Source organism: Bombina bombina, chromosome 2, assembly GCF_027579735.1.
Source record: "Bombina bombina isolate aBomBom1 chromosome 2, aBomBom1.pri, whole genome shotgun sequence".
NCBI classification, from domain to species: domain Eukaryota; kingdom Metazoa; phylum Chordata; class Amphibia; order Anura; family Bombinatoridae; genus Bombina; species Bombina bombina.
The window spans coordinates 1,245,275,820-1,245,298,617 of NC_069500.1; the positions used below are offsets into that span (position 1 = coordinate 1,245,275,820).

General features: G+C 39.8%; 1 protein-coding gene across 4 annotated transcripts in view; it reads right to left on the reverse strand.

Annotated features, from left to right (window-relative positions):
* The window catches only part of N4BP2 (NEDD4 binding protein 2), a 462,788-nt gene that overhangs the window by 356,272 nt on the left and 83,718 nt on the right, over nt 1–22,798 (reverse strand). For all 4 annotated transcript variants that reach the window (XM_053704039.1, XM_053704038.1, XM_053704041.1 and 1 more), the window contains exons 3-4: nt 2,494–3,496; nt 1,971–2,095 (exon numbers count right to left, since the gene is read on the reverse strand). In XM_053704039.1, the coding sequence (XP_053560014.1) occupies nt 1,971–2,095; nt 2,494–3,496 (1,128 nt within the window). The remainder of the gene's footprint in view (nt 1–1,970; nt 2,096–2,493; nt 3,497–22,798) is intronic.

Below are 22,798 nucleotides of genomic sequence, written 5' to 3' on the forward strand. Positions count from 1 at the left end.
TAAAAACTAAGTATAATCACCATAGTCCTCTCACACATCCTATCTAGTCGTTGGGTGCAAGAGAATGACTGGGACTGACGTAGAGGGGAGGAGCTATATGCAGCTCTGCTGGGTGAATCCTCTTGCATTTCCTGTTGGGGAGGAGTTATATCCCAGAAGTAATGATGACCCGTGGACTGATCACACATAACAGAAGAAAACACGCTGTGAAGCATTCTTTTTAACCCTTGAATGCTAGTGCACATGACTGTAAATTCATAAAATTATGCATGACTTTACATAAATTCTGGACACAGATAAAAACTGGATGATTTGTTTAGGTTTATTTTTTTCTTCTAATGTTAAATGCAAGACAAAATGTAAAAGTATTTTTATAAAGGTTTATACAATTTGGGTTTATTATGGGGTTAAAATCATATGATGATAAAAATATATAAATAAGCACCTCCTGACTACATTGGATATTTCCTCTCCCTCTTCCCTTCTCTCTGACATCTGCCATGTCTCCCTCCTTCTCACCCTTCCCTCCTGTTATTTACTTTTGAAATGCAAAAAAAAGGTCAAGTTAAACCCTGACCAAAAATATAATATCTAAAAAAGGCCTAAAACCTGTGTGTGTGGGGGGGTGGGAGGCTGCAGAATTTTGAGTGCATAGGGAAGCACAAAATTGGAATACGCCACAAAAGCATACACATGTCTATAGCCGTCTGGCAGCAGTGTTTGCAACATTGTTTATTGTAGTGTTATACAATGTTACAAAAACTGCTGCTAAAGACTGCTAAAGACACATTCACACTCCTAAGCACCTATTAACAAAGGATAACAAGAAACAAAAGAAATTTGATAATAAAAGTAAAAATGAAAAGTTGGTTAAAATTGCAAGCTCTATCTGAATCGTGAATGTTTGATTTTGACTTCAAGGGACAAAATGATTTAGAGATTTTCAGAGCCTGCATTTAAAAACAAAACAGAGTATATATGTATCTTAGACACAACCACAATAAAAGTAGTATTGTAAGGACAAAGCAACTAAAGGGCCAAAATGATGCTGGTTCACATCTATTACAGCTGAAACAAGCTCTATCGTATACAGGCTGGTGTATGATTTACAGGCTCTTACAGCAGCAATACATCATGAAATCTTCTACAAAGGGACTTAATTCTATATAACATGTCAAATTAAAAAAAAAAAAAAAAAAAACGGTCATTAACCCCTGCATGGTATAAATGTTGAAGTGACATAGCCCATCCAAATAAGTTCTAGTATAGCAGCACGTATAATGCTGTTAGTTGATATGATCAGACTTCCTAATAATCAGCCATTTCTCTGAGACATACTTTGCTTCAGGATAAGATTGATCATGTTTCTTTGAGTTCATTACAGACCTTAAACCCTTGCATACTTCTCTGCCCATGATGGTATAAACAAACACTGATACATATTTGTATCTACAGCCAATCCAATGCTGAAACATAAGTCATTCATGCTCAGTGGAAAAAGCAATCCCCCAATATTAAACCCAGGCTCAGATTCCAGATAAGTTAAAATACATCCTTACATTATTTATTTTTTTATTTAATTTATATTTTTTTCCTTTTTCTTTAACAATTTTGCTCAAGGGATGGTAGTACCAAGAATTTTTTTCTTCAATGTAGCAAGTGATATTCTGTGGCTGTTGCTAGTACAATCTCCTTTTAACCCCTTATGTATATATAGCTGCCAAAACAGTTCTGGCTTTTTTAGGGCTAGCTACTAGATGGCGAACAAGCTTTTGGTCAAACACGTAGTTAAATGCCAGCAATAGTGCAAAAATAAAATACTCTAACACAAAGCATTTTCTTTTGGACTTTTTGTCCCTTTAATACTTGTAACAGTATTAGGACTGTGTTTAGAAGTAATGTCCTTTCAATAAGTATCAAAGGAAGCATTTTTACTGACAAAGTGTTAAACAGAATAAACATTTTCTTACCTCTTTTTTGATTCCACTCATGTGCTTCTCCTAAACAGTTTGGATCATACAGGTAATGCCCATCTTTTACAAAGTAATCATCAGTACTCAGGATACATCCAACTGGGTTATGCTTCAACAATTGCCTTAGAAATAAAAATACAACACAACAATGAGAAAATTAGAAAAGCAAAATTATTCAAGTTAGTGTTTTTACAGATGTCTTCAATTTGTTTTGTAAAGAACATCTGTGTCTTTAAAAGTTAGAATATTTAAATGTTTGCTTAGTAATACATATTGAATACTAAACGTAAGCTTCTAAAATAAGAAATCACAGATATATTATGGAATTCATTGTAGAGATATCCATAGCACAAGTCATCACATCAAATAAACATTTTTAAGCATCTACAAATATTGCTAATCTGAACACATGCTGCTTTGCTAGACATTGATTAAATTCAATGCAGTTTTCCTACCTTTAAAAGATACAGCTTTTAACCCTATATATTACATGTCAGTAAGAAAAAAATAGATGCTTTACCTTGCAAGGGTGGTTTTTCCAGAACCAGGAGCACCTCGAAGCATAATGAGCACTTTTCCAGCAAAATGTGAAATTCTTTTTGGATTCAGAGGAAAGATGAGGGGGGCAGGTTCAGGTGGAGCTGTCAGTTTTTGATTATTCAAATGCCTGGCATTTATGGGCAAACTGTTTACATTAAACAGTGGAGGAGGAGCTGATAGCTTAAAGGGGCTAGCTCCACTAGCAGCAAAATTCCATGACATAGGCACAGGAGCAACTGGTGTAAAAAACTGATGTGATGGATAAAAAGGAGTGGCCAAAGGGTTCCAAAGTGGCTGGTGAAACAAAGGACTACTGGACTGGGATACATTAAAATGAGTGTTTGTTAGGGCAGATGTTTGTCCACTGCTGAGAGGACTCATATTTTGTACATTTGTTTTTTCAGTTTTATCTACATTTCTTGGAATTGCTTGTGAAAGCAGGGTGGAACAATTATCCGAATGCAAATATGCATCCAAATTTTTCAATTCCAACACCGAATTTGGAACCTCTGCTGGCTTTGTAGATTCTGATACAGAATGACTGGAGCCATTCACATCACTTACATTATGGTCATTAGACAGACTGCACAAACTATCTTCATTTAAAAGATCTTTTACAGTCTGTACTTCTGAGGCAGCTTGTGCTAGTTCGGTAAATGCAGCATAATTTGATTCAATGTCTGTGGATGTGTAGCCCTGTCCTAGATCACAGGCATCTTCTGTAGGCACTTGGGAACTGTACTTATTAAGTGCTTCATCTAACAATGCATCTAAATCATTAGACAGTGTCATCTCTGTGTAAATATCTTCAGTTCTTGAGAATTCACCTGGAGCTTCTTCTGAAATACCAGAAGTACCTTCATTTTGGTAGCTGTCATCCAGAAACGATGCTACACTGTCAAACCCCAAACAGTCAGATTTTGTCTGCACTTCTTCTTTAGCTGCATTTGACAACTCCAGAAGGTAATCCATAACAACTTCAACTAGTAATAAAAAGAAAATGTAATTGAAAATTAATTAACAAGAAATGCTAAAAATCTTTCTCATTAGGACTTCCACATCTATGCAATACAATAATTTGCCTGGGGAGGGGCTATTAAAGCAGCTTCCCAAAGTGTCTGAAATACAAAATATGCCGTAAGTGGACATACAAGTTCCTATAATACCTTAAAAGATTTGCTAAAAACAATATTTATTAGGATAAGTAATTTACTTAAAGGGACAGTCAAGTCCAAATTAAACTTTCATGATTTAGACAGGGTGTGTAATTTTAAACAACTTTCCTATTTAAGAAAAGTTACAGTCAACACCAAAAGAGGAATTGACTACAAACAGGATGCATCTAATTAGCACTTCCTAGGTCCCTGATAAATTATTTATAGGGCATTAAAATTGCATGGAGTGGTGATTTCGATGATATAATTAAAATATAACTTTTATTGCAAAACTGTTAATTTTTTTTTTTAAAGAATAGAAGATTAAAAACACAAATAGGTTGAGGACATCTGAAGATGTTGACACAATTGGTTATATATAAATTCAGGTTTGTTGTGATTCTGAATTTAAATTTTTGCAAAATGATATGCAAGTGAAATTCGAATTCAGATAGATATATGAGGATATTAACAACGGAGAGAACTAGTTTAAAGATGTTAATAATACTGGACTAATCTATATTTATGTAGAAAAAACATAATTTATGCTTACCTGATAAATTCCTTTCTTCTGTTGTGTGATCAGTCCACGGGTCATCATTACTTCTGGGATATAACTCCTCCCCAACAGGAAATGCAAGAGGATTCACCCAGCAGAGCTGCATATAGCTCCTCCCCTCTACGTCAGTCCCAGTCATTCGACCAAGAAACAACGAGAAAGGAGTAACCAAGGGTGAAGTGGTGACTGGAGTATAATTTAAAAGATATTTACCTGCCTTAAAACAGGGCGGGCCGTGGACTGATCACACAACAGAAGAAAGGAATTTATCAGGTAAGCATAAATTATGTTTTCTTCTGTTATGTGTGATCAGTCCACGGGTCATCATTACTTCTGGGATACCAATACCAAAGCAAAAGTACACGGATGACGGGAGGGATAGGCAGGCTCATTATACAGAAGGAACCACTGCCTGAAGAACCTTTCTCCCAAAAATAGCCTCCGAAGAAGCAAAAGTGTCAAATTTGTAAAATTTGGAAAAAGTATGAAGCGAAGACCAAGTTGCAGCCTTGCAAATCTGTTCAACAGAGGCCTCATTCTTAAAGGCCCAAGTGGAAGCCACAGCTCTAGTGGAGTGAGCTGTAATTCTTTCAGGAGGCTGCTGTCCAGCAGTCTCATAGGCTAAACGTATTATGCTACGAAGCCAAAAAGAGAGAGAGGTAGCAGAAGCTTTTTGACCTCTCCTCTGTCCAGAGTAAACGACAAACAAGGAAGAAGTTTGGCGAAAATCTTTAGTTGCCTGCAAGTAGAACTTGAGGGCACGAACTACATCCAGATTGTGTAAAAGACGTTCCTTCTTTGAAGAAGGATTTGGACACAAGGATGGGACAACAATCTCTTGATTGATGTTCCTGTTAGTGACTACCTTAGGTAAGAACCCAGGTTTAGTACGCAGAACTACCTTGTCTGAGTGAAAAATCAGATAAGGGGAATCACAATGTAAGGCTGATAACTCAGAGACTCTTCGAGCCGAGGAAATAGCCATTAAAAACAGAACTTTCCAAGATAACATTTTTATATCAATGGAATGAAGGGGTTCAAACGGAACACCCTGTAAAACGTTAAGAACTAAGTTTAAACTCCATGGTGGAGCAACAGCTTTAAACACAGGCTTGATCCTTAGCTAAAGCCTGACAAAAGGACTGGACGTCTGGATTTTCTGACAGACGTCTGTGTAACAAGATGGACAGAGCTGAAATCTGTCCCTTTAATGAACTAGCTGATAAACCCTTTTCTAAACCTTCTTGTAGAAAAGACAATATCCTAGCGATCCTAACCTTACTCCAGGAGTAACCTTTGGATTCGCACCAGTATAGGTATTTCCGCCATATTTTATGGTAAATCCTTCTGGTAACAGGCTTCCTAGCCTGAATCAGGGTATCAATAACCGACTCAGAAAAACCACGTTTTGATAAAATCAAGCGTTCAATTTCCAAGCAGTCAGCTTCAGAGAAGTTAGATTTTGATGTTTGAATGGACCCTGTATCAGAAGGTCCTGTCTCAGAGGTAGAGACCAAGGCGGACAGGATGACATGTCCACTAGATCTGCATACCAAGTCCTGCGTGGCCAAGCAGGTGCTATTAGAATTACTGATGCTCTCTCCTGTTTGATTTTGGCAATCAATCGAGGAAGCAGCGGGAAGGGTGGAAACACATAAGCCATCCTGAAGTTCCAAGGTGCTGTCAAAGCATCTATCAGAACTGCTCCCGGATCCCTGGATCTGGACCCGTAGCGAGGAAGTTTGGCGTTCTGGCGAGACGCCATGAGATCTATCTCTGGTTTGCCCCAACGTCGAAGTATTTGGGCAAAGACCTCCGGATGAAGTTCCCACTCCCCCGGATGAAGAGTCTGGCGACTCAAGAAATCCGCCTCCCAGTTCTCCACTCCCGGGATGTGGATTGCTGACAGGTGGCAAGAGTGAGACTCTGCCCAGCGAATTATCTTTGATACTTCCATCATTGCTAGGGAGCTTCTTGTCCCTCCCTGATGGTTGATGTAAGCTACAGTCGTGATGTTGTCCGACTGAAACCTGATGAACCCCCGAGTTATTAACTGGGGCCAAGCCAGAAGGGCATTGAGAACTGCTCTCAATTCCAGAATGTTTATTGGAAGGAGACTCTCCTCCTGATTCCATAGTCCCTGAGCCTTCAGAGAATTCCAGACAGCGCCCCAACCTAGTAGGCTGGCGTCTGTTGTTACAATTGTCCAGTCTGGCCTGCTGAATGGCATTCCCCTGGACAGGTGTGGCCGATGAAGCCACCATAGAAGAGAATTTCTGGTCTCTTGATTCAGATTCAGAGTAGGGGACAAATCTGAGTAATCCCCATTCCACTGACTTAGCATGCATAGTTGCAGCGGTCTGAGGTGTAGGCGTGCAAAAGGTACTATGTCCATTGCCGCTACCATTAAGCCGATCACCTCCATGCATTGAGCTACTGACGGGTGTTGAATGGAATGAAGGACGCGGCATGCATTTTGAAGTTTTGTTAACCTGTCTTCTGTCAGGTAAATCTTCATTTCTACAGAATCTATAAGAGTCCCCAAGAATGGAACTCTTGTGAGAGGAAAGAGAGAACTCTTCTTTTCGTTCACTTTCCATCCATGCGACCTTAGAAATGCCAGAACTAACTCTGTATGAGACTTGGCAGTTTGAAAGCTTGAAGCTTGTATTAGAATGTCGTCTAGGTACGGAGCTACCGAAATCCCTCGCGGTCTTAGTACCGCTAGAAGGGCACCCAGAACCTTTGTGAAGATTCTTGGAGCCGTAGCCAATCCGAATGGAAGAGCTACAAACTGGTAGTGCCTGTCTAAGAAGGCAAACCTTAGATACCGGTGATGATCTTTGTGGATCGGTATGTGAAGGTAAGCATCCTTTAAATCCACTGTGGTCATGTACTGACCCTCTTGGATCATGGGTAAAATAGTCCGAATAGTTTCCATTTTGAACGATGGAACTCTTAGTAATTTGTTTAGAGTCTTTAAATCTAAGATGGCCTGAAAGTTCCCTCTTTTTTGGGAACCACAAACAGGTTTGAGTAGAACCCTTGTCCTTGTTCCGACCACGGAACCGGATGGATCACTCCCATTGTTAACAGATCTTGTACGCAGCGTAGAAACGCTTCTTTCTTTATCTGGTTTGTTGACAACCTTGACAGATGAAATCTCCCTCTTGGGGGAGATAATTTGAAGTCTAGAAGGTATCCCTGAGATATGATCTCTAGTGCCCAGGGATCCTGAACATCTCTTGCCCAGGCCTGGGCGAAGAGAGAGAGTCTGCCCCCTACTAGATCCGGTCCCGGATCGGGGGCTCTCGGTTCATGCTGTCTTTGGGGCAGCAGCAGGTTTCCTGGCCTGCTTGCTTTTGTTCCAGGACTGGTTAGGCTTCCAGCCTTGCCTGTAACGAGCAACAGCTCCTTCCTGTTTTGGTGCAGTGGAGGTTGATGCTGCTCCTGTTTTGAAATTCCGAAAGGGACGAAAATTAGACTGTCTAGCCTTAGCTTTGGCCTTGTCTTGAGGTAGGGCGTGGCCCTTACCTCCCGTAATGTCAGCGATAATTTCTTTCAAACCGGGCCCGAATAAGGACTGCCCCTTGAAAGGTATATTAAGTAATTTGGACTTAGAAGTAACATCAGCTGACCAGGATTTTAGCCACAGTGCCCTGCGTGCCTGTATGGCGAATCCTGAGTTCTTAGCCGTAAGTTTGGTTAAATGTACTACGGCCTCCGAAATGAAAGAATTAGCTAGTTTAAGGACTCTAAGCCTGTCCGTAATGTCGTCTAGCGTAGAGGAACTAAGGTTCTCTTCAAGCGACTCAATCCAAAATGCTGCCGCAGCCGTAATCGGCGCGATACATGCAAGGGGTTGTAATATAAAACCTTGTTGAACAAACATTTTCTTAAGGTAACCCTCTAATTTTTTATCCATTGGATCTGAGAAAGCACAGCTATCCTCCACCGGGATAGTGGTACGCTTAGCTAAAGTAGAAACTGCTCCCTCCACCTTGGGGACCGTTTGCCATAAGTCCCGAGTGGTGGCGTCTATTGGAAACATCTTTCTAAATATTGGAGGGGGTGAGAACGGCACACCGGGTCTATCCCACTCCTTAGTAACAATTTCAGTTAGTCTCTTAGGTATAGGAAAAACGTCAGTACTCGCCGGTACCGCAAAGTATTTATCCAACCTACACAGTTTCTCTGGTATTGCAACAGTGTTACAATCGTTGAGAGCTGCTAAGACCTCCCCTAGTAGTACACGGAGGTTCTCCAATTTAAATTTAAAATTTGAAATATCTGAGTCCAATCTGTTTGGATCAGAACCGTCACCCACAGAATGAAGCTCTCCGTCCTCATGCTCTGCGAGCTGTGACGCAGTATCAGACATGGCCCTAGCATTGTCAGCGCACTCTGTTCTCACCCCAGAGTGATCACGCTTGCCTCTTAGTTCAGGTAATTTAGACAAAACTTCAGTCATAACAGTAGCCATATCTTGTAATGTTATCTGTAATGGCCGCCCAGATGTACTAGGCGCCAAAATATCACGCACCTCCCGGGCGGGAGATGCAGGTACTGTCGCGTGAGGCGAGTTAGTCGGCATAACTCTCCCCTCGCTGTTTGGTGAAATTTGTTCACATTGTACAGATTGACTTTTATTTAAAGTAGCATCAATACAGTTAGTACATAAATTTCTATTGGGCTCCACCTTGGCATTGGAACAAATGACACAGATATCTTCCTCTGAGTCAGACATGTTTAACACACTAGCAAAAAACTTACAACTTGGTTATAATCTTTTTTAGCAAAAAACGTACTGTGCCTCAAAGAGGTACTAACGATTAAATGACAGTTGAAATAATGAACTGAAAAACAGTTATTGCATCAAATTTTAAAACAACACAACTTTTAGCAAAGGTTTGTTCCCATTAGTAAAAAACAACACTAATTAAATTTGTACATAAGAAAACAAAACAACGTTTTTTTTTTATACACAGTCACTATAAGAATTCTCACAGCTCTGCTGAGAGAATTTACCTCCCTTCAAAGAAGTTTGAAGACCCCTGAGATCTGTCAGAAATGAACCGGATCATGCAGGACATATAAAAGTAGCTGACTGGAATTTTTTGATGCGTAGCAAAGAGCGCCAAAAACGGCCCCTCCCTCTCCCACACAGCAGTGAAGAGAAACGAAACTGTCACAATTAAAGCAAAAAACTGCCAAGTGGAAAATAATGCCCAAACATTTATTCACACAGTACCTCAGCAATGTAAACGATTCTACATTCCAGCAAAAACGTTTAACATGAGAATAGTTATTAAAAGGATTAGTGACCTTAACACAGTAGTTCCGGTGAAATACCATCCCCAGAATACTGAAGTGTATACATACATGTCATTTTAACGGTATGGCAGGCTTTTCTCATCAATTCCATTCAGAAAATAAAAACTGCCACATACCTCAATGCAGATTCATCTGCCCGCTGTCCCCTGATCTGAAGCCTTTACCTCCCTCAGATGGTCGAGAACAGCAATATGATCTTAACGACTCCGGTTAAAATCATAGTAAAAAATCTCTGTCAGATTCTTCCTCAAACTCTGCCAGAGAAGTAATAACACGCTCCGGTGCTATTTTAAAATAACAAACTTTTGATTGAAGTCATAAAAACTAAGTATAATCACCATAGTCCTCTCACACATCCTATCTAGTCGTTGGGTGCAAGAGAATGACTGGGACTGACGTAGAGGGGAGGAGCTATATGCAGCTCTGCTGGGTGAATCCTCTTGCATTTCCTGTTGGGGAGGAGTTATATCCCAGAAGTAATGATGACCCGTGGACTGATCACACATAACAGAAGAAAGTTTCTTTATTTTAGACAAACTTAGTTCATGATCTATTCTTATAGAAATCATAAAAAGTATTATATACAATGGGGCAAAAAAGAATTTAGTCAGCCACCAATTGTGCAAGTTCTCCCACTTAAGAAGATGAGAGAGGCCTGTAATTTTCATCATAGGTATACCTCAACTATGAGAGACAAAATGTGGAAACAAATACAGATCACATTGTCTTATTTGGAAAGAATTTATTTGCAAATTATGGTGGAAAATAAGTATTTGGTCAATATCAAAAGTTCATCTCAATACTTTGTTATATATCCTTTGTTGGCAATGACAGAGGTCAAACGTTTTCTGTAAGTCTTCACAAGGTTGTCACACACTGTTGCTGGTATGTTGGCCCATTCCTGTATGCAGATCTCCTCTAGAGCAGTGATGTTTTGGGGCTGTCGCTGGGCAACACGGACTTTCAATTCCCTTCAAAGGTTTTCTATGGGGTTGAGATCTGGAGACTGGCTAGGCCACTCCAGGACCTTGAAATGCTTCTTACGAAGCCACTCCTTCGTTGTCCGGGCGGTGTGTTTGGGATCATTGTCATGCTGAAAGACCCAGCCACGTTTCATCTTCAATGCCCTTGCTGATGGAAGAAGGTTTGCTCTCAAAATCTCACGATACATGGCCCCATTCATTCTTTCATGTACACGGATCATCGTCCTGTTCCCTTTGCAGAGAAACAGCCCCAAAGCATTATGTTGCCACCCCCATGCCTCACAGTAGGTATGGTGTTCTTTGGTTGCAACTCAGCATTCTCTCTCCTCCAAACAAGACGAGTTGTGTTTCTACCAAACAGTTCTACTTTGGTTTCATCTGACCATATGCCATTCTCCCAATCCGCTTCTGGATCAATCAAATGCTCTCTAGCATACTTCAGACGGGCCCGGACATATACTGGCTTAAGCAGGGGGACACGTCTGGCACTGCAGGATCTGAGTCCCTGGCGGCGTAGTGTGTTACTGATGGTAGCCTTTGTTACATTGGCCCCAGCTCTCTGCAGGTCATTCACTAGGTCCCCCTGTGTGGTTCTGGGATGTTTGCTCACCATTCTTGTGATCATTTTGACCACACGGGGTGAGATCTTGCGTGGAGCCCCAGATCGAGGGAGATTATCAGTGGTCTTGTATGTCTTCCATTTTCTAATTATTGCTCCCACAGTTGATTTCTTCACGCCAAGCTGCTTGCCTATTGCAGATTCAGTCTTCCCAGCCTGGTGCAGGTCTACAACTTTGTTTCTGGTGTCCTTCGACAGCTCTTTGGTCTTCACCATAGTGGAGTTTGGAGTGTGACTGTTTGAGGTTGTGGACAGGTGTCTTTTATACTGATAAGTTCAAACAGGTGCCATTAATACAGGTAATGAGTGGAGGACAGAGGAGCCTGTTAAAGAAGATGATACAGGTCTGCGAGAGCCAGAAATCTTGCTTGTTTGTAGGTGACCAAATACTTATTTCCCATCATAATATGCAAATAAATTCTTTACAAATCAGACAATGTGATTGTCTGGATTTGTTTCCACATTTTGCCTCTCATAGTTGAGGTATACCTATGTTGAAAATTACAGGACTCTCATCTTTTTAAGTGGGAGAACTTGGACAATTGATGGCTGACTAAATACTTTTTTGCCCCACTGTAATGATTAAATAGATATATGCTGTGGTATTCAGCAAGTTCACATGCAGCATAAATATCAATAATAAACAGTTCCCTATCTAGCAACAATGGATAATCAAATGTTACTGTGTAGTGATTATATTAGTGATATAATGTCTTAATATAAGCTATCTGTATACAAGAGTAGGTTTCTGTGTGTCACGTCTAACTAAATCGGGTGAACAAATAACGCTATATAGTGATTGTATTTGGGATGTTAATATCTTAATACAAATTCAAGTATAAACCGTAACTAAATTTTGGTGTATACACTATACCTAAATTGGAAGATATATCAGCGCTGTGTAGCAAATATATTAATGTTATTGCTATCTTTAAAGCAGGTTTAGTGTGTACTTGATGGTTAATAGTTTATAATTTAACAAAATAGGATAATAAAATATCGCTGTATAGTGAATGTATTGATGATGTGAATATCTATAATACACACTACAGGTATACCTCACTTTACAGCGCTTCGCTAATACAGTGCTTTGTGGAGCTGAAGTTCAACCTCCAAGGATTTTGAAACAGTGCTGTAATCATCATGAAATTGCGAGAAAAGTGACTGGCACCATTTTTTATGCTTAGTTCACTCTGTTTACATCATTACAGTGCAATCTGTGTCTCAGTGCTATATTCTGGCAAATTGTACTACAGTAATTGTAACTATTTTACAGGTATAGTATTTATTGAATACTAATTGAATAATGTGCTGTGCTAGTAGTAAACTAAACGTAGCACTATTGCACCTCTAATATAAGTTAAGTCAAACATGTTTTCAAGTCTTTAAACACACTGGCAAGTGAAAAGAAAGCTAAAACTGCCTTGTTTTACTTTAAGGCGGTTTTCACTTTACAGCAGGGCTCCGGCCCCTAACCCGCTGTATAAGCGGGGTATACCTGTATATGTCAATTGAGGTTGGTTTCTATTTGTCACATACACCTAAATAGAAACCAACCTCAATTCACATATAGTGTGTATTATAGATATTCACATCATCGATCAAATATTCAATGACCTAGCCCAAAAAATATAAAAAAGTTAATATAAAAGAAGGTGCCAGTTTCATATAAGACATTGTTATTTAATAATTGCAGTATAAAATTTAAAACATATATAACACACAATATTAAATAAATCACAACGATGTATAAAACAAGTACAAAATTGATAAAAAGATGCAGATATGACAAATGTTACATTTGTCATAGCTGCATCTTTTTATCAATTTTGTATTTGTTTTATACACCGTTGTGATTTATTTAATATTGTACTAGGTCGACCTATTAGTGTGTTATATAGGTTTTAAATTTTATACTGCAATTATTAAATAACAATGTCTTATATGTAACTGGCACCTTCTTTTATATTATTATCTTTTTGATATTTTTTGGGCTAGGTCATTGAATATTTGTTCGATTCAATATTTTTAGGTTTTATTTGAATTCACTGCCCATTCTACTCTTGCGGTTAACCTTCTACAGTTGTTTGAGTAGTGAATATATATATATATATATATATATATATATATATATATATATATATATATATATATATATATATATATATATATATATATATATATATATATATATATTATTTTATTTTATTTTTAATTGTGAGGTAGATTCCCCATTAGTCCTTTATCCGTATATGCTACACTTCAGCTTTTCTTAAGCGCTCCCTAGTCACCTTTGTTTTTACTATTTTTACATTTTTGGGGTCTTTCTAAAGATACCATTATTTTCATCATATCTTATAATTTACTATAATTTTTTTTATAAAATATGAAAAAAACACTTTTTCTAACTTTGACCCCCAAAATCTGTTACACATCTCCAACCACCAAAAAACACCCATGCTAAATAGTTTACATGTTCTTTGCTTTTTTTGCAAGTTATAGGGCAATAAGTACAAGTAGCACTTTGCTATTTCCAAACCACTTTTTTTCAAAATTAGCGCTAGTTACATTGGGACACTGCTATCTTTAAAGTGAATGTAAAGTGCGCATCCTCACTAACGTTACCCTTAACGTCTATTAAAAATAAATACCAGTTTCATTCATCAATTTACAATGTTTTTGTTATATACTTTGTTTTTTAATTTTGTTCGTTGGCTCCCGTTATTTTGATCCTCCACCCGGTACGCGCGCCTACTTAGTGTCAGTCTGATTGACGTCTTAATTACCAATCAAGGCTCTAACCACAGGGGGACCCACCCGCTTACGCTGACGTCACTACTCCTTTCTGCGCCTGCGTTGTTATCATGTTCACCAACGATTTCCTTTAACGCTCGTGCACATTTCGCGCATGCGCAGTTGTTTTACTTTACGGAGCCCTGTCATTTCTGAATTACTGAAATCAGTTACATCAGCTGTATTCTCTAATTACAGCTTATTTTTAAAATCAATACTGTTTGAATTCAAATAATAAATTTTTAATTATTATTCTTGTCACCAATTTTTAATAACCATATGAACAATGTCGGTTTACATTTTGGGAAAAATATTAGTTAGGCAAAACATAATGAAAATAATAAGTTCCGTTTCAATATTGTATTTTTATTTGGCGGTATTAGGTGCTGGGTTAGCAGATCGTTCCCTTCTCTTCACAACAATAGTATTCATTGAATGTATTGATTCAATGAATACTATGGTTGATTAACAGCGGAAACAGCATTTCACGCATGCGCAATGGGAAGTGAAAACGGGAGCGCGCATTGAAGAGACGTAAACAGCGGGTGGGACCGCTGTATACGTGATATGTCTAAAACTAAGGAAGTAGACTGTGGGAGGAGCAGGTACTGTGAATAGTCGATATTTCGACTAAAAAATAAACTACATATTACTAATTTTTTATTAAATGTATAGTGGCGGTTAGGTTAATATCAGGATTGCCTACAGGAATATGTGTTCAAAAGAACGAAAATTGACAATCACTTTAAGGAATCCCTGAATATCCCTTGACATGTATATATTTTTTTTTTTTAGAAGACATTCCAAAGTATTAATCTAGGCCCATTTTGGTATATTTAATGCCACCATTACACCGCCAAATGCGATCAAATAAATTGTTCACTTTTTCACAAACTTTAGGTTTCTCACTGAAACTTGTGCAATTATGGCATAAATGGTTGTAAATGCTTCTCTGGGATCCACTTTGTTCGGAAATAGCAGACATATATGGCTTTGGCGTTGCTTTTTGGTAATTAGAAGGCCGCTAAATGCCACTGCGCACCACACGTGTATTGTACCCAGCAGTTAAGGGGTTAATTAGGGAGCATGTAGGGTTAATTTTAGCTTTAGTGTTGTAGACAACCCCAAGTATTGATCTAGGCCCATTTTAGTATATTTCATGCCACAATTTCACCGCCAAATGCGATCAAATAAAAAAAAAAATTGTTCACTTTTTCACAAACTTTAGGTTTCTCATTGAAATTATTTACAAACAGATTGTGCAATTATGGCACAAATGGTTGTAAATGCTTCCCAGGGATCCCCTTTTTTCAGACACAGCAGACATATATGGCTTTGGAGTTGCTTTTTGGCAATTCAAAGGCATCTAAATGCCGCTGTGCATCACACGTGTATTATGGCTAGCAGTGATGGGGTTAATTAGGTAGCTTGCAGGGTTAAAGGGACAGTCTACACCAGAATTTGTATTATTTTAAAAGATAGATAATCCCTTTATTACCCATTTCCCAGTTTTGCATAACCAACAGTTACAATAATATACTTTTAACCTCTGTGATTATCTTGTATCTAAGCCTCTGCAAACTGCCCCTTTTTCAGCTCTTTTGACAGACTTGCAGTCTAGCCAATCGGTGTCTGCTCCCAGATAACTTCTTGTGCACGAGCACAGTGTTATCTATATGAAATACGTGAACTAACACCCTCTAGTGGTGAAAAACTGTTAAAATGCAATGAAAGAGGTGGGCTTCAAGGTCTAAGAAATTAGCATATGAACCTCCTAGGTTAAGCTCTCAACTAAGAATACCAAGAGAGCAAAGCAAAATTGGTGATAAAACTAAATTGGAAAATTGTTTAAAATTACATGCTCTATCTGAATCATGAAAGTTTATTTTGGCCTAGACTGTCCCTTTAATTTTAGCTTTAGTGTAGAGATCAACCTCCCACCTGACACATCCCACCACCTGATCCCTCCCAAACAGCTCTCTTCCCTCCCCCACCCCACAATTGTCCCCGCCATCTTAAGTACTGGCACACAGTCTGCCACTACTAAAATAAAAACAGAATTTTTTCTTTAAGCATATTTACATATGCTGCTGTGTAGGATCCCCCCCTTAGCCCCCAAATAGCTCTCTAACCCTCCCGCTTTAATATATTGGGAGCCATCTTGGGTACTGGCAGCTGTCTGCTAGGGGTGTCAAAAATAATCGCCATTGCGATGCATCGCGATGCAGCCATTAACGATGCTGCATCGATGCGGTGCAAGATCAGAATCGATTCAGGGTCAGTGACGTCATCACACAATGTCACGTGACCCCGCCTCTCCCACTGACTGATGTGAGGGCTTAAAGCCTTAAAGTAATGGCAGACAGAATAAATATTGATTGATTTTATGTTTTTGGAACATCAGGACGCTCAGTGCAGTTGCCTGACAAGCGGACAGCAGCCTTGTGTAACACAGTGAATATTTCCTTGTATTATCGCTTCCCTGTTTACTCACTGTTGCGGTCTCTGCTGCATGTTTCCTCTATGTCAGACCCCTAGCCCAGCACCAAACGAGCATTTGAGTGTTGCTATTAGATATAGAAAAAGTCAAGTTTTACAAAAGTATCTAATAGCAACACTCAAATGCTCGTTTGGTGCTGGGCTAGGGGTCTGACAAAGAGGAAACATGCAGCAGAGACCGCAACAGTTAACAGGGAAGCGATAATACAAGGAAATAGTCACTGTGTTACACGAGGCTGCTGTCAGTTGGTCAGACTGCTTCTGCCCTGTCAGATCCCTCCTAGTCTTGAAGCAGGCGACACAGCAGGGAGGGCTTAATCACATTCACCCGGCCAGCACCTTTACCTCTAGGACAACTTATTGAAGCCGTTCAGTAAGTGGTTGGTGCAGCTGTTAATAAAGGTTCCGTTAAGAGGAAATGACATAGCATTCCTTCCCAGCTGCAGATCATCACAGAGCCGTAATAAACATGTTTAGAGTGCCTACATGATTGATTAGGTGACCCTTTATGTCAGTTAAGAGCCCTAATCATTAACGGTGACACTGCACTGCTCACACATACCATGCATTCGTTTCAAAGCTCTCCAATACCCAGAATACTAGTCTCACTGTCTCATATGAGCTTAGGGAGCAAAATAACAGCCCATCTATGATCTAAGTGTAATATGTGGCAGGGTATTGTATTGTATTATAGTTGTGCTTTGTATGTGTATATAAATAAATGTATATGTTACATATAAACCTATAGCCTTTTAAAAGCACATCTATTACCTTAAATCTGAATCCATTATTTTTATTTAAAAAAAAAAAATCTCTATCCCACATATCCTATGTTAGTTATGTATTTGGGACCTGCTCTGTTAAAAGTCAATCATTTATACACCTCGGTTCATAAACTGTGCATTATTCCCTGACAAAAGAGGCAAGTCCAGAATTATTATTTAACATGCCAGGATCATAATACCTTATATCCTAGAAACATCCCCTTAGCAATCCCCTTTTTTTTAAAGCAAATAAAATAAAAAAGGGAGTTCTGACTGCTTGAATTTGTTAATGAAAATCATGGGCAGTAATCGTGATGCATCGCGATGCATCGTAGAATCGAATTGTATCGAATCGTTACGATAATCGTAATCGAATCGTGAGACAGGTGAAGATGCGCAGCTCTACTGTCTGCCAGTACCCAGTTTATAATAAAAGATTTTTTTTTTTTCTGTACTGTAGCTTCCCCCCCCCCAAGACCAACCCCCCCCCCCCCTCCCAGATCCCTTAGATTGTTTTTATTTTAAATTTCCACCCCCCTCTCTCCCACTTTTCTTTAAAACAAATTCTGCTGTGTAGCGGTTCCCACCTGCTCCCACCCGTGTGCGCCCCCGGCTGCCCAGCCCACGATCCCGCCACCTCTGCATTCAAGAAGGCATTGATGGCCGCCCACCCGCCTCCCACTTCGGCTCCCACCCACCAACGATTGCGGCCATTGATGGCCGATGCAGAGTGTCTCTCACTGCATCGGACTGCTAAACAAGGTTATTGCAGGATGCCTCGATATCGAGGCATCACTGCAGTAACCGGAAAGCGTCTGGAAGCGATCAGGATCGCTCCCACAGCTTTCAGAGACTGACAACGTGCAGGGTACATCCTCTGTCGTTAAAGGGACATGCCACCCACATTTTTTCTTTTATGATTTAGAAAGAGAATGCAATTTTAAACATCTTTCTAATTTACTTATATTATCTAATTTGTTTTATTCTCTTGATATTCTTTGATGAAAAGCATATCTAGATATGCTCACTAGCTGCTGATTGGTTGCTGCGCATAGAAGCCTCGTGTGATTGGCTCACCATGTGCATTGCTTTTTCTTCAACTAAGGATATTTAAAAAATGAAGCAAAATAAATAATGGAAGTAAATTGTAATGTTGTTTAATTTTCTATTCTCTATCTGAATCATGAAAGAAAGATTTTGGGTTTAGTGGCCCTTTAAGTATTTTTCTGGAGGACATACCCTGCACGTCGTCGGTCATTAAGGGGTTAATCCACTGCTTTCGGTGCTTTCCAATGCGCCCAAGTGCATAATCCTAGTTATGTCGGCTTTGGATTGCTAAATGAGCCAATTTGGAAGAAAAGCATGTACTTCCGAGAACAGTGAAATACACTACAAGTGGCAGTGTCTTAAACACTTTAAAATAAAGCAAAATTTATTTTTAGATGCTATTTAATCATCTTCTATCAGCAGAATTTTTTATATAATGGAAATTCTGATGTGCAAGATGACTAAAGACACAATTATGAATAATCCACAGGAAGAGATCTTCCCAACTGCAGGTCAAACGGAGGTTCATATTTCAGTCCCAGTATCACTTACAGGGATGAATAAACCTTGATTTTGCACAAACGTCATGGCCCGGGGGGAAAAACAACGATTAGTTGACTGCAGCCGAGTCATCTGTCAATCAATTGATGAATATGGTGGGCGGAGGAACAGCGCTTATCCTTATAGCGTTACAAGTTAAAAATCTCAGAAGATGAGTATATACTAAACATTTGATGAAAAAGTCTCATTCATTTTTTTAAATTCTAATTGTATGACTTGAGCGAATATGCTCAAAATTACATTCACTTTAACAGGAATATTATAAACAGAAATAATGACTGTCATTGCTCATTTGCCAACAGAACAGGATATGGGATATCTTTAATAAAGTAAATGAGGTCAAAATAGATTTTTAAATAAAAGCAATGTAATAAGTTTACAACAGATTGTAGTGATCCTACAATAACAAGAAGTTAAACGATAAAAAGCACAATTTCAACATTTTAATTATGAATGTAATGCTCAAGCCTTAAAGATCAGATTTGACATGTCCTGATAGGTTTGTAATTACCATTTTCAATACTGCTTAAGCAAATGGTATACAATTTCGTAAAATAAAAACAAAATTTATGCTTACCTGATAAATATCTCTCTTTCCGGACATGGAGAGTCCACGCCGTCATTCCAATTACTAGTGGTTTAATCAAAAATAACTAAGGGTGGGGTTGTGGACACTCCATATCCGGAAAGAAAAAAATTTATCACTTAAGCATAAATTTTGTTTTCTTTCCTAAGACATGGAGAGTCCATGACGTCATTCCAATTACTAGTGGGAACCAATACCCAAGCTAGAGGACACGGAATGAATAGGGAGGGAGAACAAGACAGGCAGACCAAAACAGAAGGCACCACCGCTTGAAGAGCCTTTCTCCCAAAAGTGGCCTGAGCCGAGTATTGAATTTGTATAAATTGGGGGGGGGGGGGAATGCAGAGAGGACCAAGTTGTAGCCTTGCAAATCTGTTCCACAGAAGCTTCATTTGTGAAAGCCGAAGAAGAGGAGACAGCCCTAGTGGAATGAGCTGTAATTCTCTTAGGAGGCTGCTGACCAGCAGTCTCATAAGCAAAACGAATAATACATCTCAACCAGAGGAAAAGAGAAATAGCAGAAATAGCAGTAGCCTTCTGACCCTTACACTTTCATGAGAAAAAAAAACAAACAAACAAAAAGGGCAGAAGACTGGCGAAAATCCTTAGTCGCCTGTAGGTAGAATTTTAGAGCATGCACAACATCCACGTTGTGCAACAGACGTTCCTTATGAGGAGGAGGATTGGGACAGAGAGAAGGAACAACAATTCCCCGATTAATATTTCTATTTGAAACCACTTTAGGGAGAAACCCCAATTTAGTACGAAGAACCGCCTTATCCGCATGAAAGATAAGGTAAGGTGAATCACACTGTAAATCTGAGAGTTCCGAAACTCTCCGAGCAGAAGAGATAGCAACAAGAAACAAAACCTTCCAAGATAGCAACGTAATATCTATTAAATGCATTGGCTCAAATGGAGCCTACTGCAAAACTTTAAGAACAAGATTAAGGCTCCAAGAAGGAGCAACAGGTTTAAACACAAGCGTGATTCTGACGACCAGGGGCTGACAAAAAGATTGAACATCTGGCACATTCGCCAGACGCTTGTGTAACAAAATAGATCATGCAGAAATCTGACCTTTCAGAGAACTGACAACCCTTTCTCCAGACCTTCCTGGAGAAAAGACAAATATTCTAGGAATCCTGACCCTACTCCAAGAGTAGCCCTTAGCTTCACACCAATAAAGGTATTTACGCCATACCTTATTGTAAATTTTTCGAGTAACAGGCTTGCGAGCCTGGATCATGGTCTCAATGACCGACTCAGAAACTCTACGCTTAGACAGAACTAAGCGTTCAATCTCCAAGCAGTCAGCTTCAGAGAAACGAGATATGGATGGAGGAATGGACCCTGAGTTAGAAGGTCCTTCCTCAGAGGCAACCTCCAAGGTGGCCGAGAAGACATCTTCACCAGGTCTGCATACCAGATCCTACAAGGCTATGGCAGGAGCTTTTAGAATTACCGATGCTCTCTCTTGTTTGATATGAGCAATAACTCGTGGAAGGAGCGTAAACGGAGGAAACGGGTATGCTAGACCAAAATCCCAAGGAACCGCCAGAGCATTTATGAGAGCGGCCGGAGGATCTCTTGATCTTGAACTGTACCTTGCAAGCTTGGCGTTCTGCCGAGATGCCATCAGAGCCAACCCGGTACCCCCCATTTAAAGGTTACCTGGAAAACACCTCTGGATGGAGAGCCCACTCCCCAGGATGAAATTTCTGTCTGCTCAGGAAATCTGCTTCCCAGTTGTCCACTCCAGGAATGTGGATGGCAGATAGACAATTGTGAGCTTTTCCAGATTCATTTTCCATCCGTGGGAACGTAGAAAAGACCAAAAGATCTCTGTATGAGAGTTTGCTTGTTGAAAAGATGGGGCCTGAACCAATATGTCATCCAGGTAGGGCGCCACTGCAATTCCCCGAGACCTGATCACAGCCAAGAGAGCCCACAGAACCTTTAAGAAAATTCTGTGAGCTGTGGAAAGGCCAAACAGAAAAGCCACAAACTGAAAGTGTTTGTCTCTAAATGTAAATCTCATGAATTTGTGATGATCCCTGTGGATGGGAACATGAAGATATGCGTCCTTCAGGTCTATGGTCGTCATGAACTGAACTTCTTGGACCAAAGGAAGAATGGAATGAATGGTTTCTATTTGGAAGGATGGTACCCTGAGAAACTTGTTGAGGCACTTTAGGTCTAAAATGGGACAAAAAGTTCCCTCTTTTTTGGACACCACGAACAGATTGAATAGAATCCTAGACCCTGTTCCTTTACTGGAACTATCACTCCCAGGGAGGAAAGGTCCTGAACCCAGTTCAAGAATGCTTCTCTTTTTACCTGGTCTGCAGATAATCTTCAGAGGTGGAATCTGCCCCCTGGGAGGGAAAGTTTTGAATTCTATTTTATAACCCTGAGATACTATGTCCACAGCCCAAGGATTTGGGACATCTTGTCTCCATGCTTGACAAAACAGGGAAAAGCTGTCCCCCACTTGATCCGATCCCAGACCAGGGGCCGACTCTTCATGCTGACTTAGACTCAGCTGAGGGTTCTTTGATTGCTTCCCCTTATTCCAAGACTGATTGGGCTTCCAAGGAGACTTGGACTGCTCCTGCTTGGAAGAGGGAGAGGAAAACGTTTGACCTTTGAAATTACAAAAAGAAACAAAAAATACTTTGACATCCTTTGAGTCTGTTCTTCTTGTCTTGCTGTAGAAAAGACCCTTTTCCACTCGTAATAGCAGAAATAATTTCTGCCAGACCAGTTCCGAACAAGGTTATACCCTTGTAAGGAAACGCCAGAAGCTTGGACTTAGAGGTAACATCAGCTGACCAAGATTTTAGCCATAATGCCCTGTGGGCTAGGACAGTGAAGTCAGGCATCTTGGCTCCCAGTCTAATAACTTGCTGTAATGCTCGTGGGATATTTCTCTATCAGACCAAACTTGGCCAGTACTCTTCTTATCCCAGCTTTAAGTGGAAGGATAGGAAATATCCCAGAACAGAGTGAGTTTATGAAATGAAGTAAGCAGTACTCACGGTAGACAGAGTAGTCCTTCACGGCAATAAGATGAAGGCAGAGAATGGTCAAAACAGGCAGAATCCGGCAACAGGAAGGCAATCCAGCAGAATAGCAGTTCATGGGAATTAATAGAATGGTTAGCAACAGGCAGGTTTCAGCAACAAGGGAAAGCAGTCAGAGTGGTCAGTAACAATATGTCAATCCAGCAGTACAAGGAATAAGCAAGCAGAATGGTCAGACAGGCAGAGTTCAGTAACGATATGGCAATCCAGCAACAAGAAATACAGCACCCAGGAACACACACAGTAACACCTATACTTGGGCACAGGTGAGAGCAACCGAGGTACTTACATAGGTGAGGG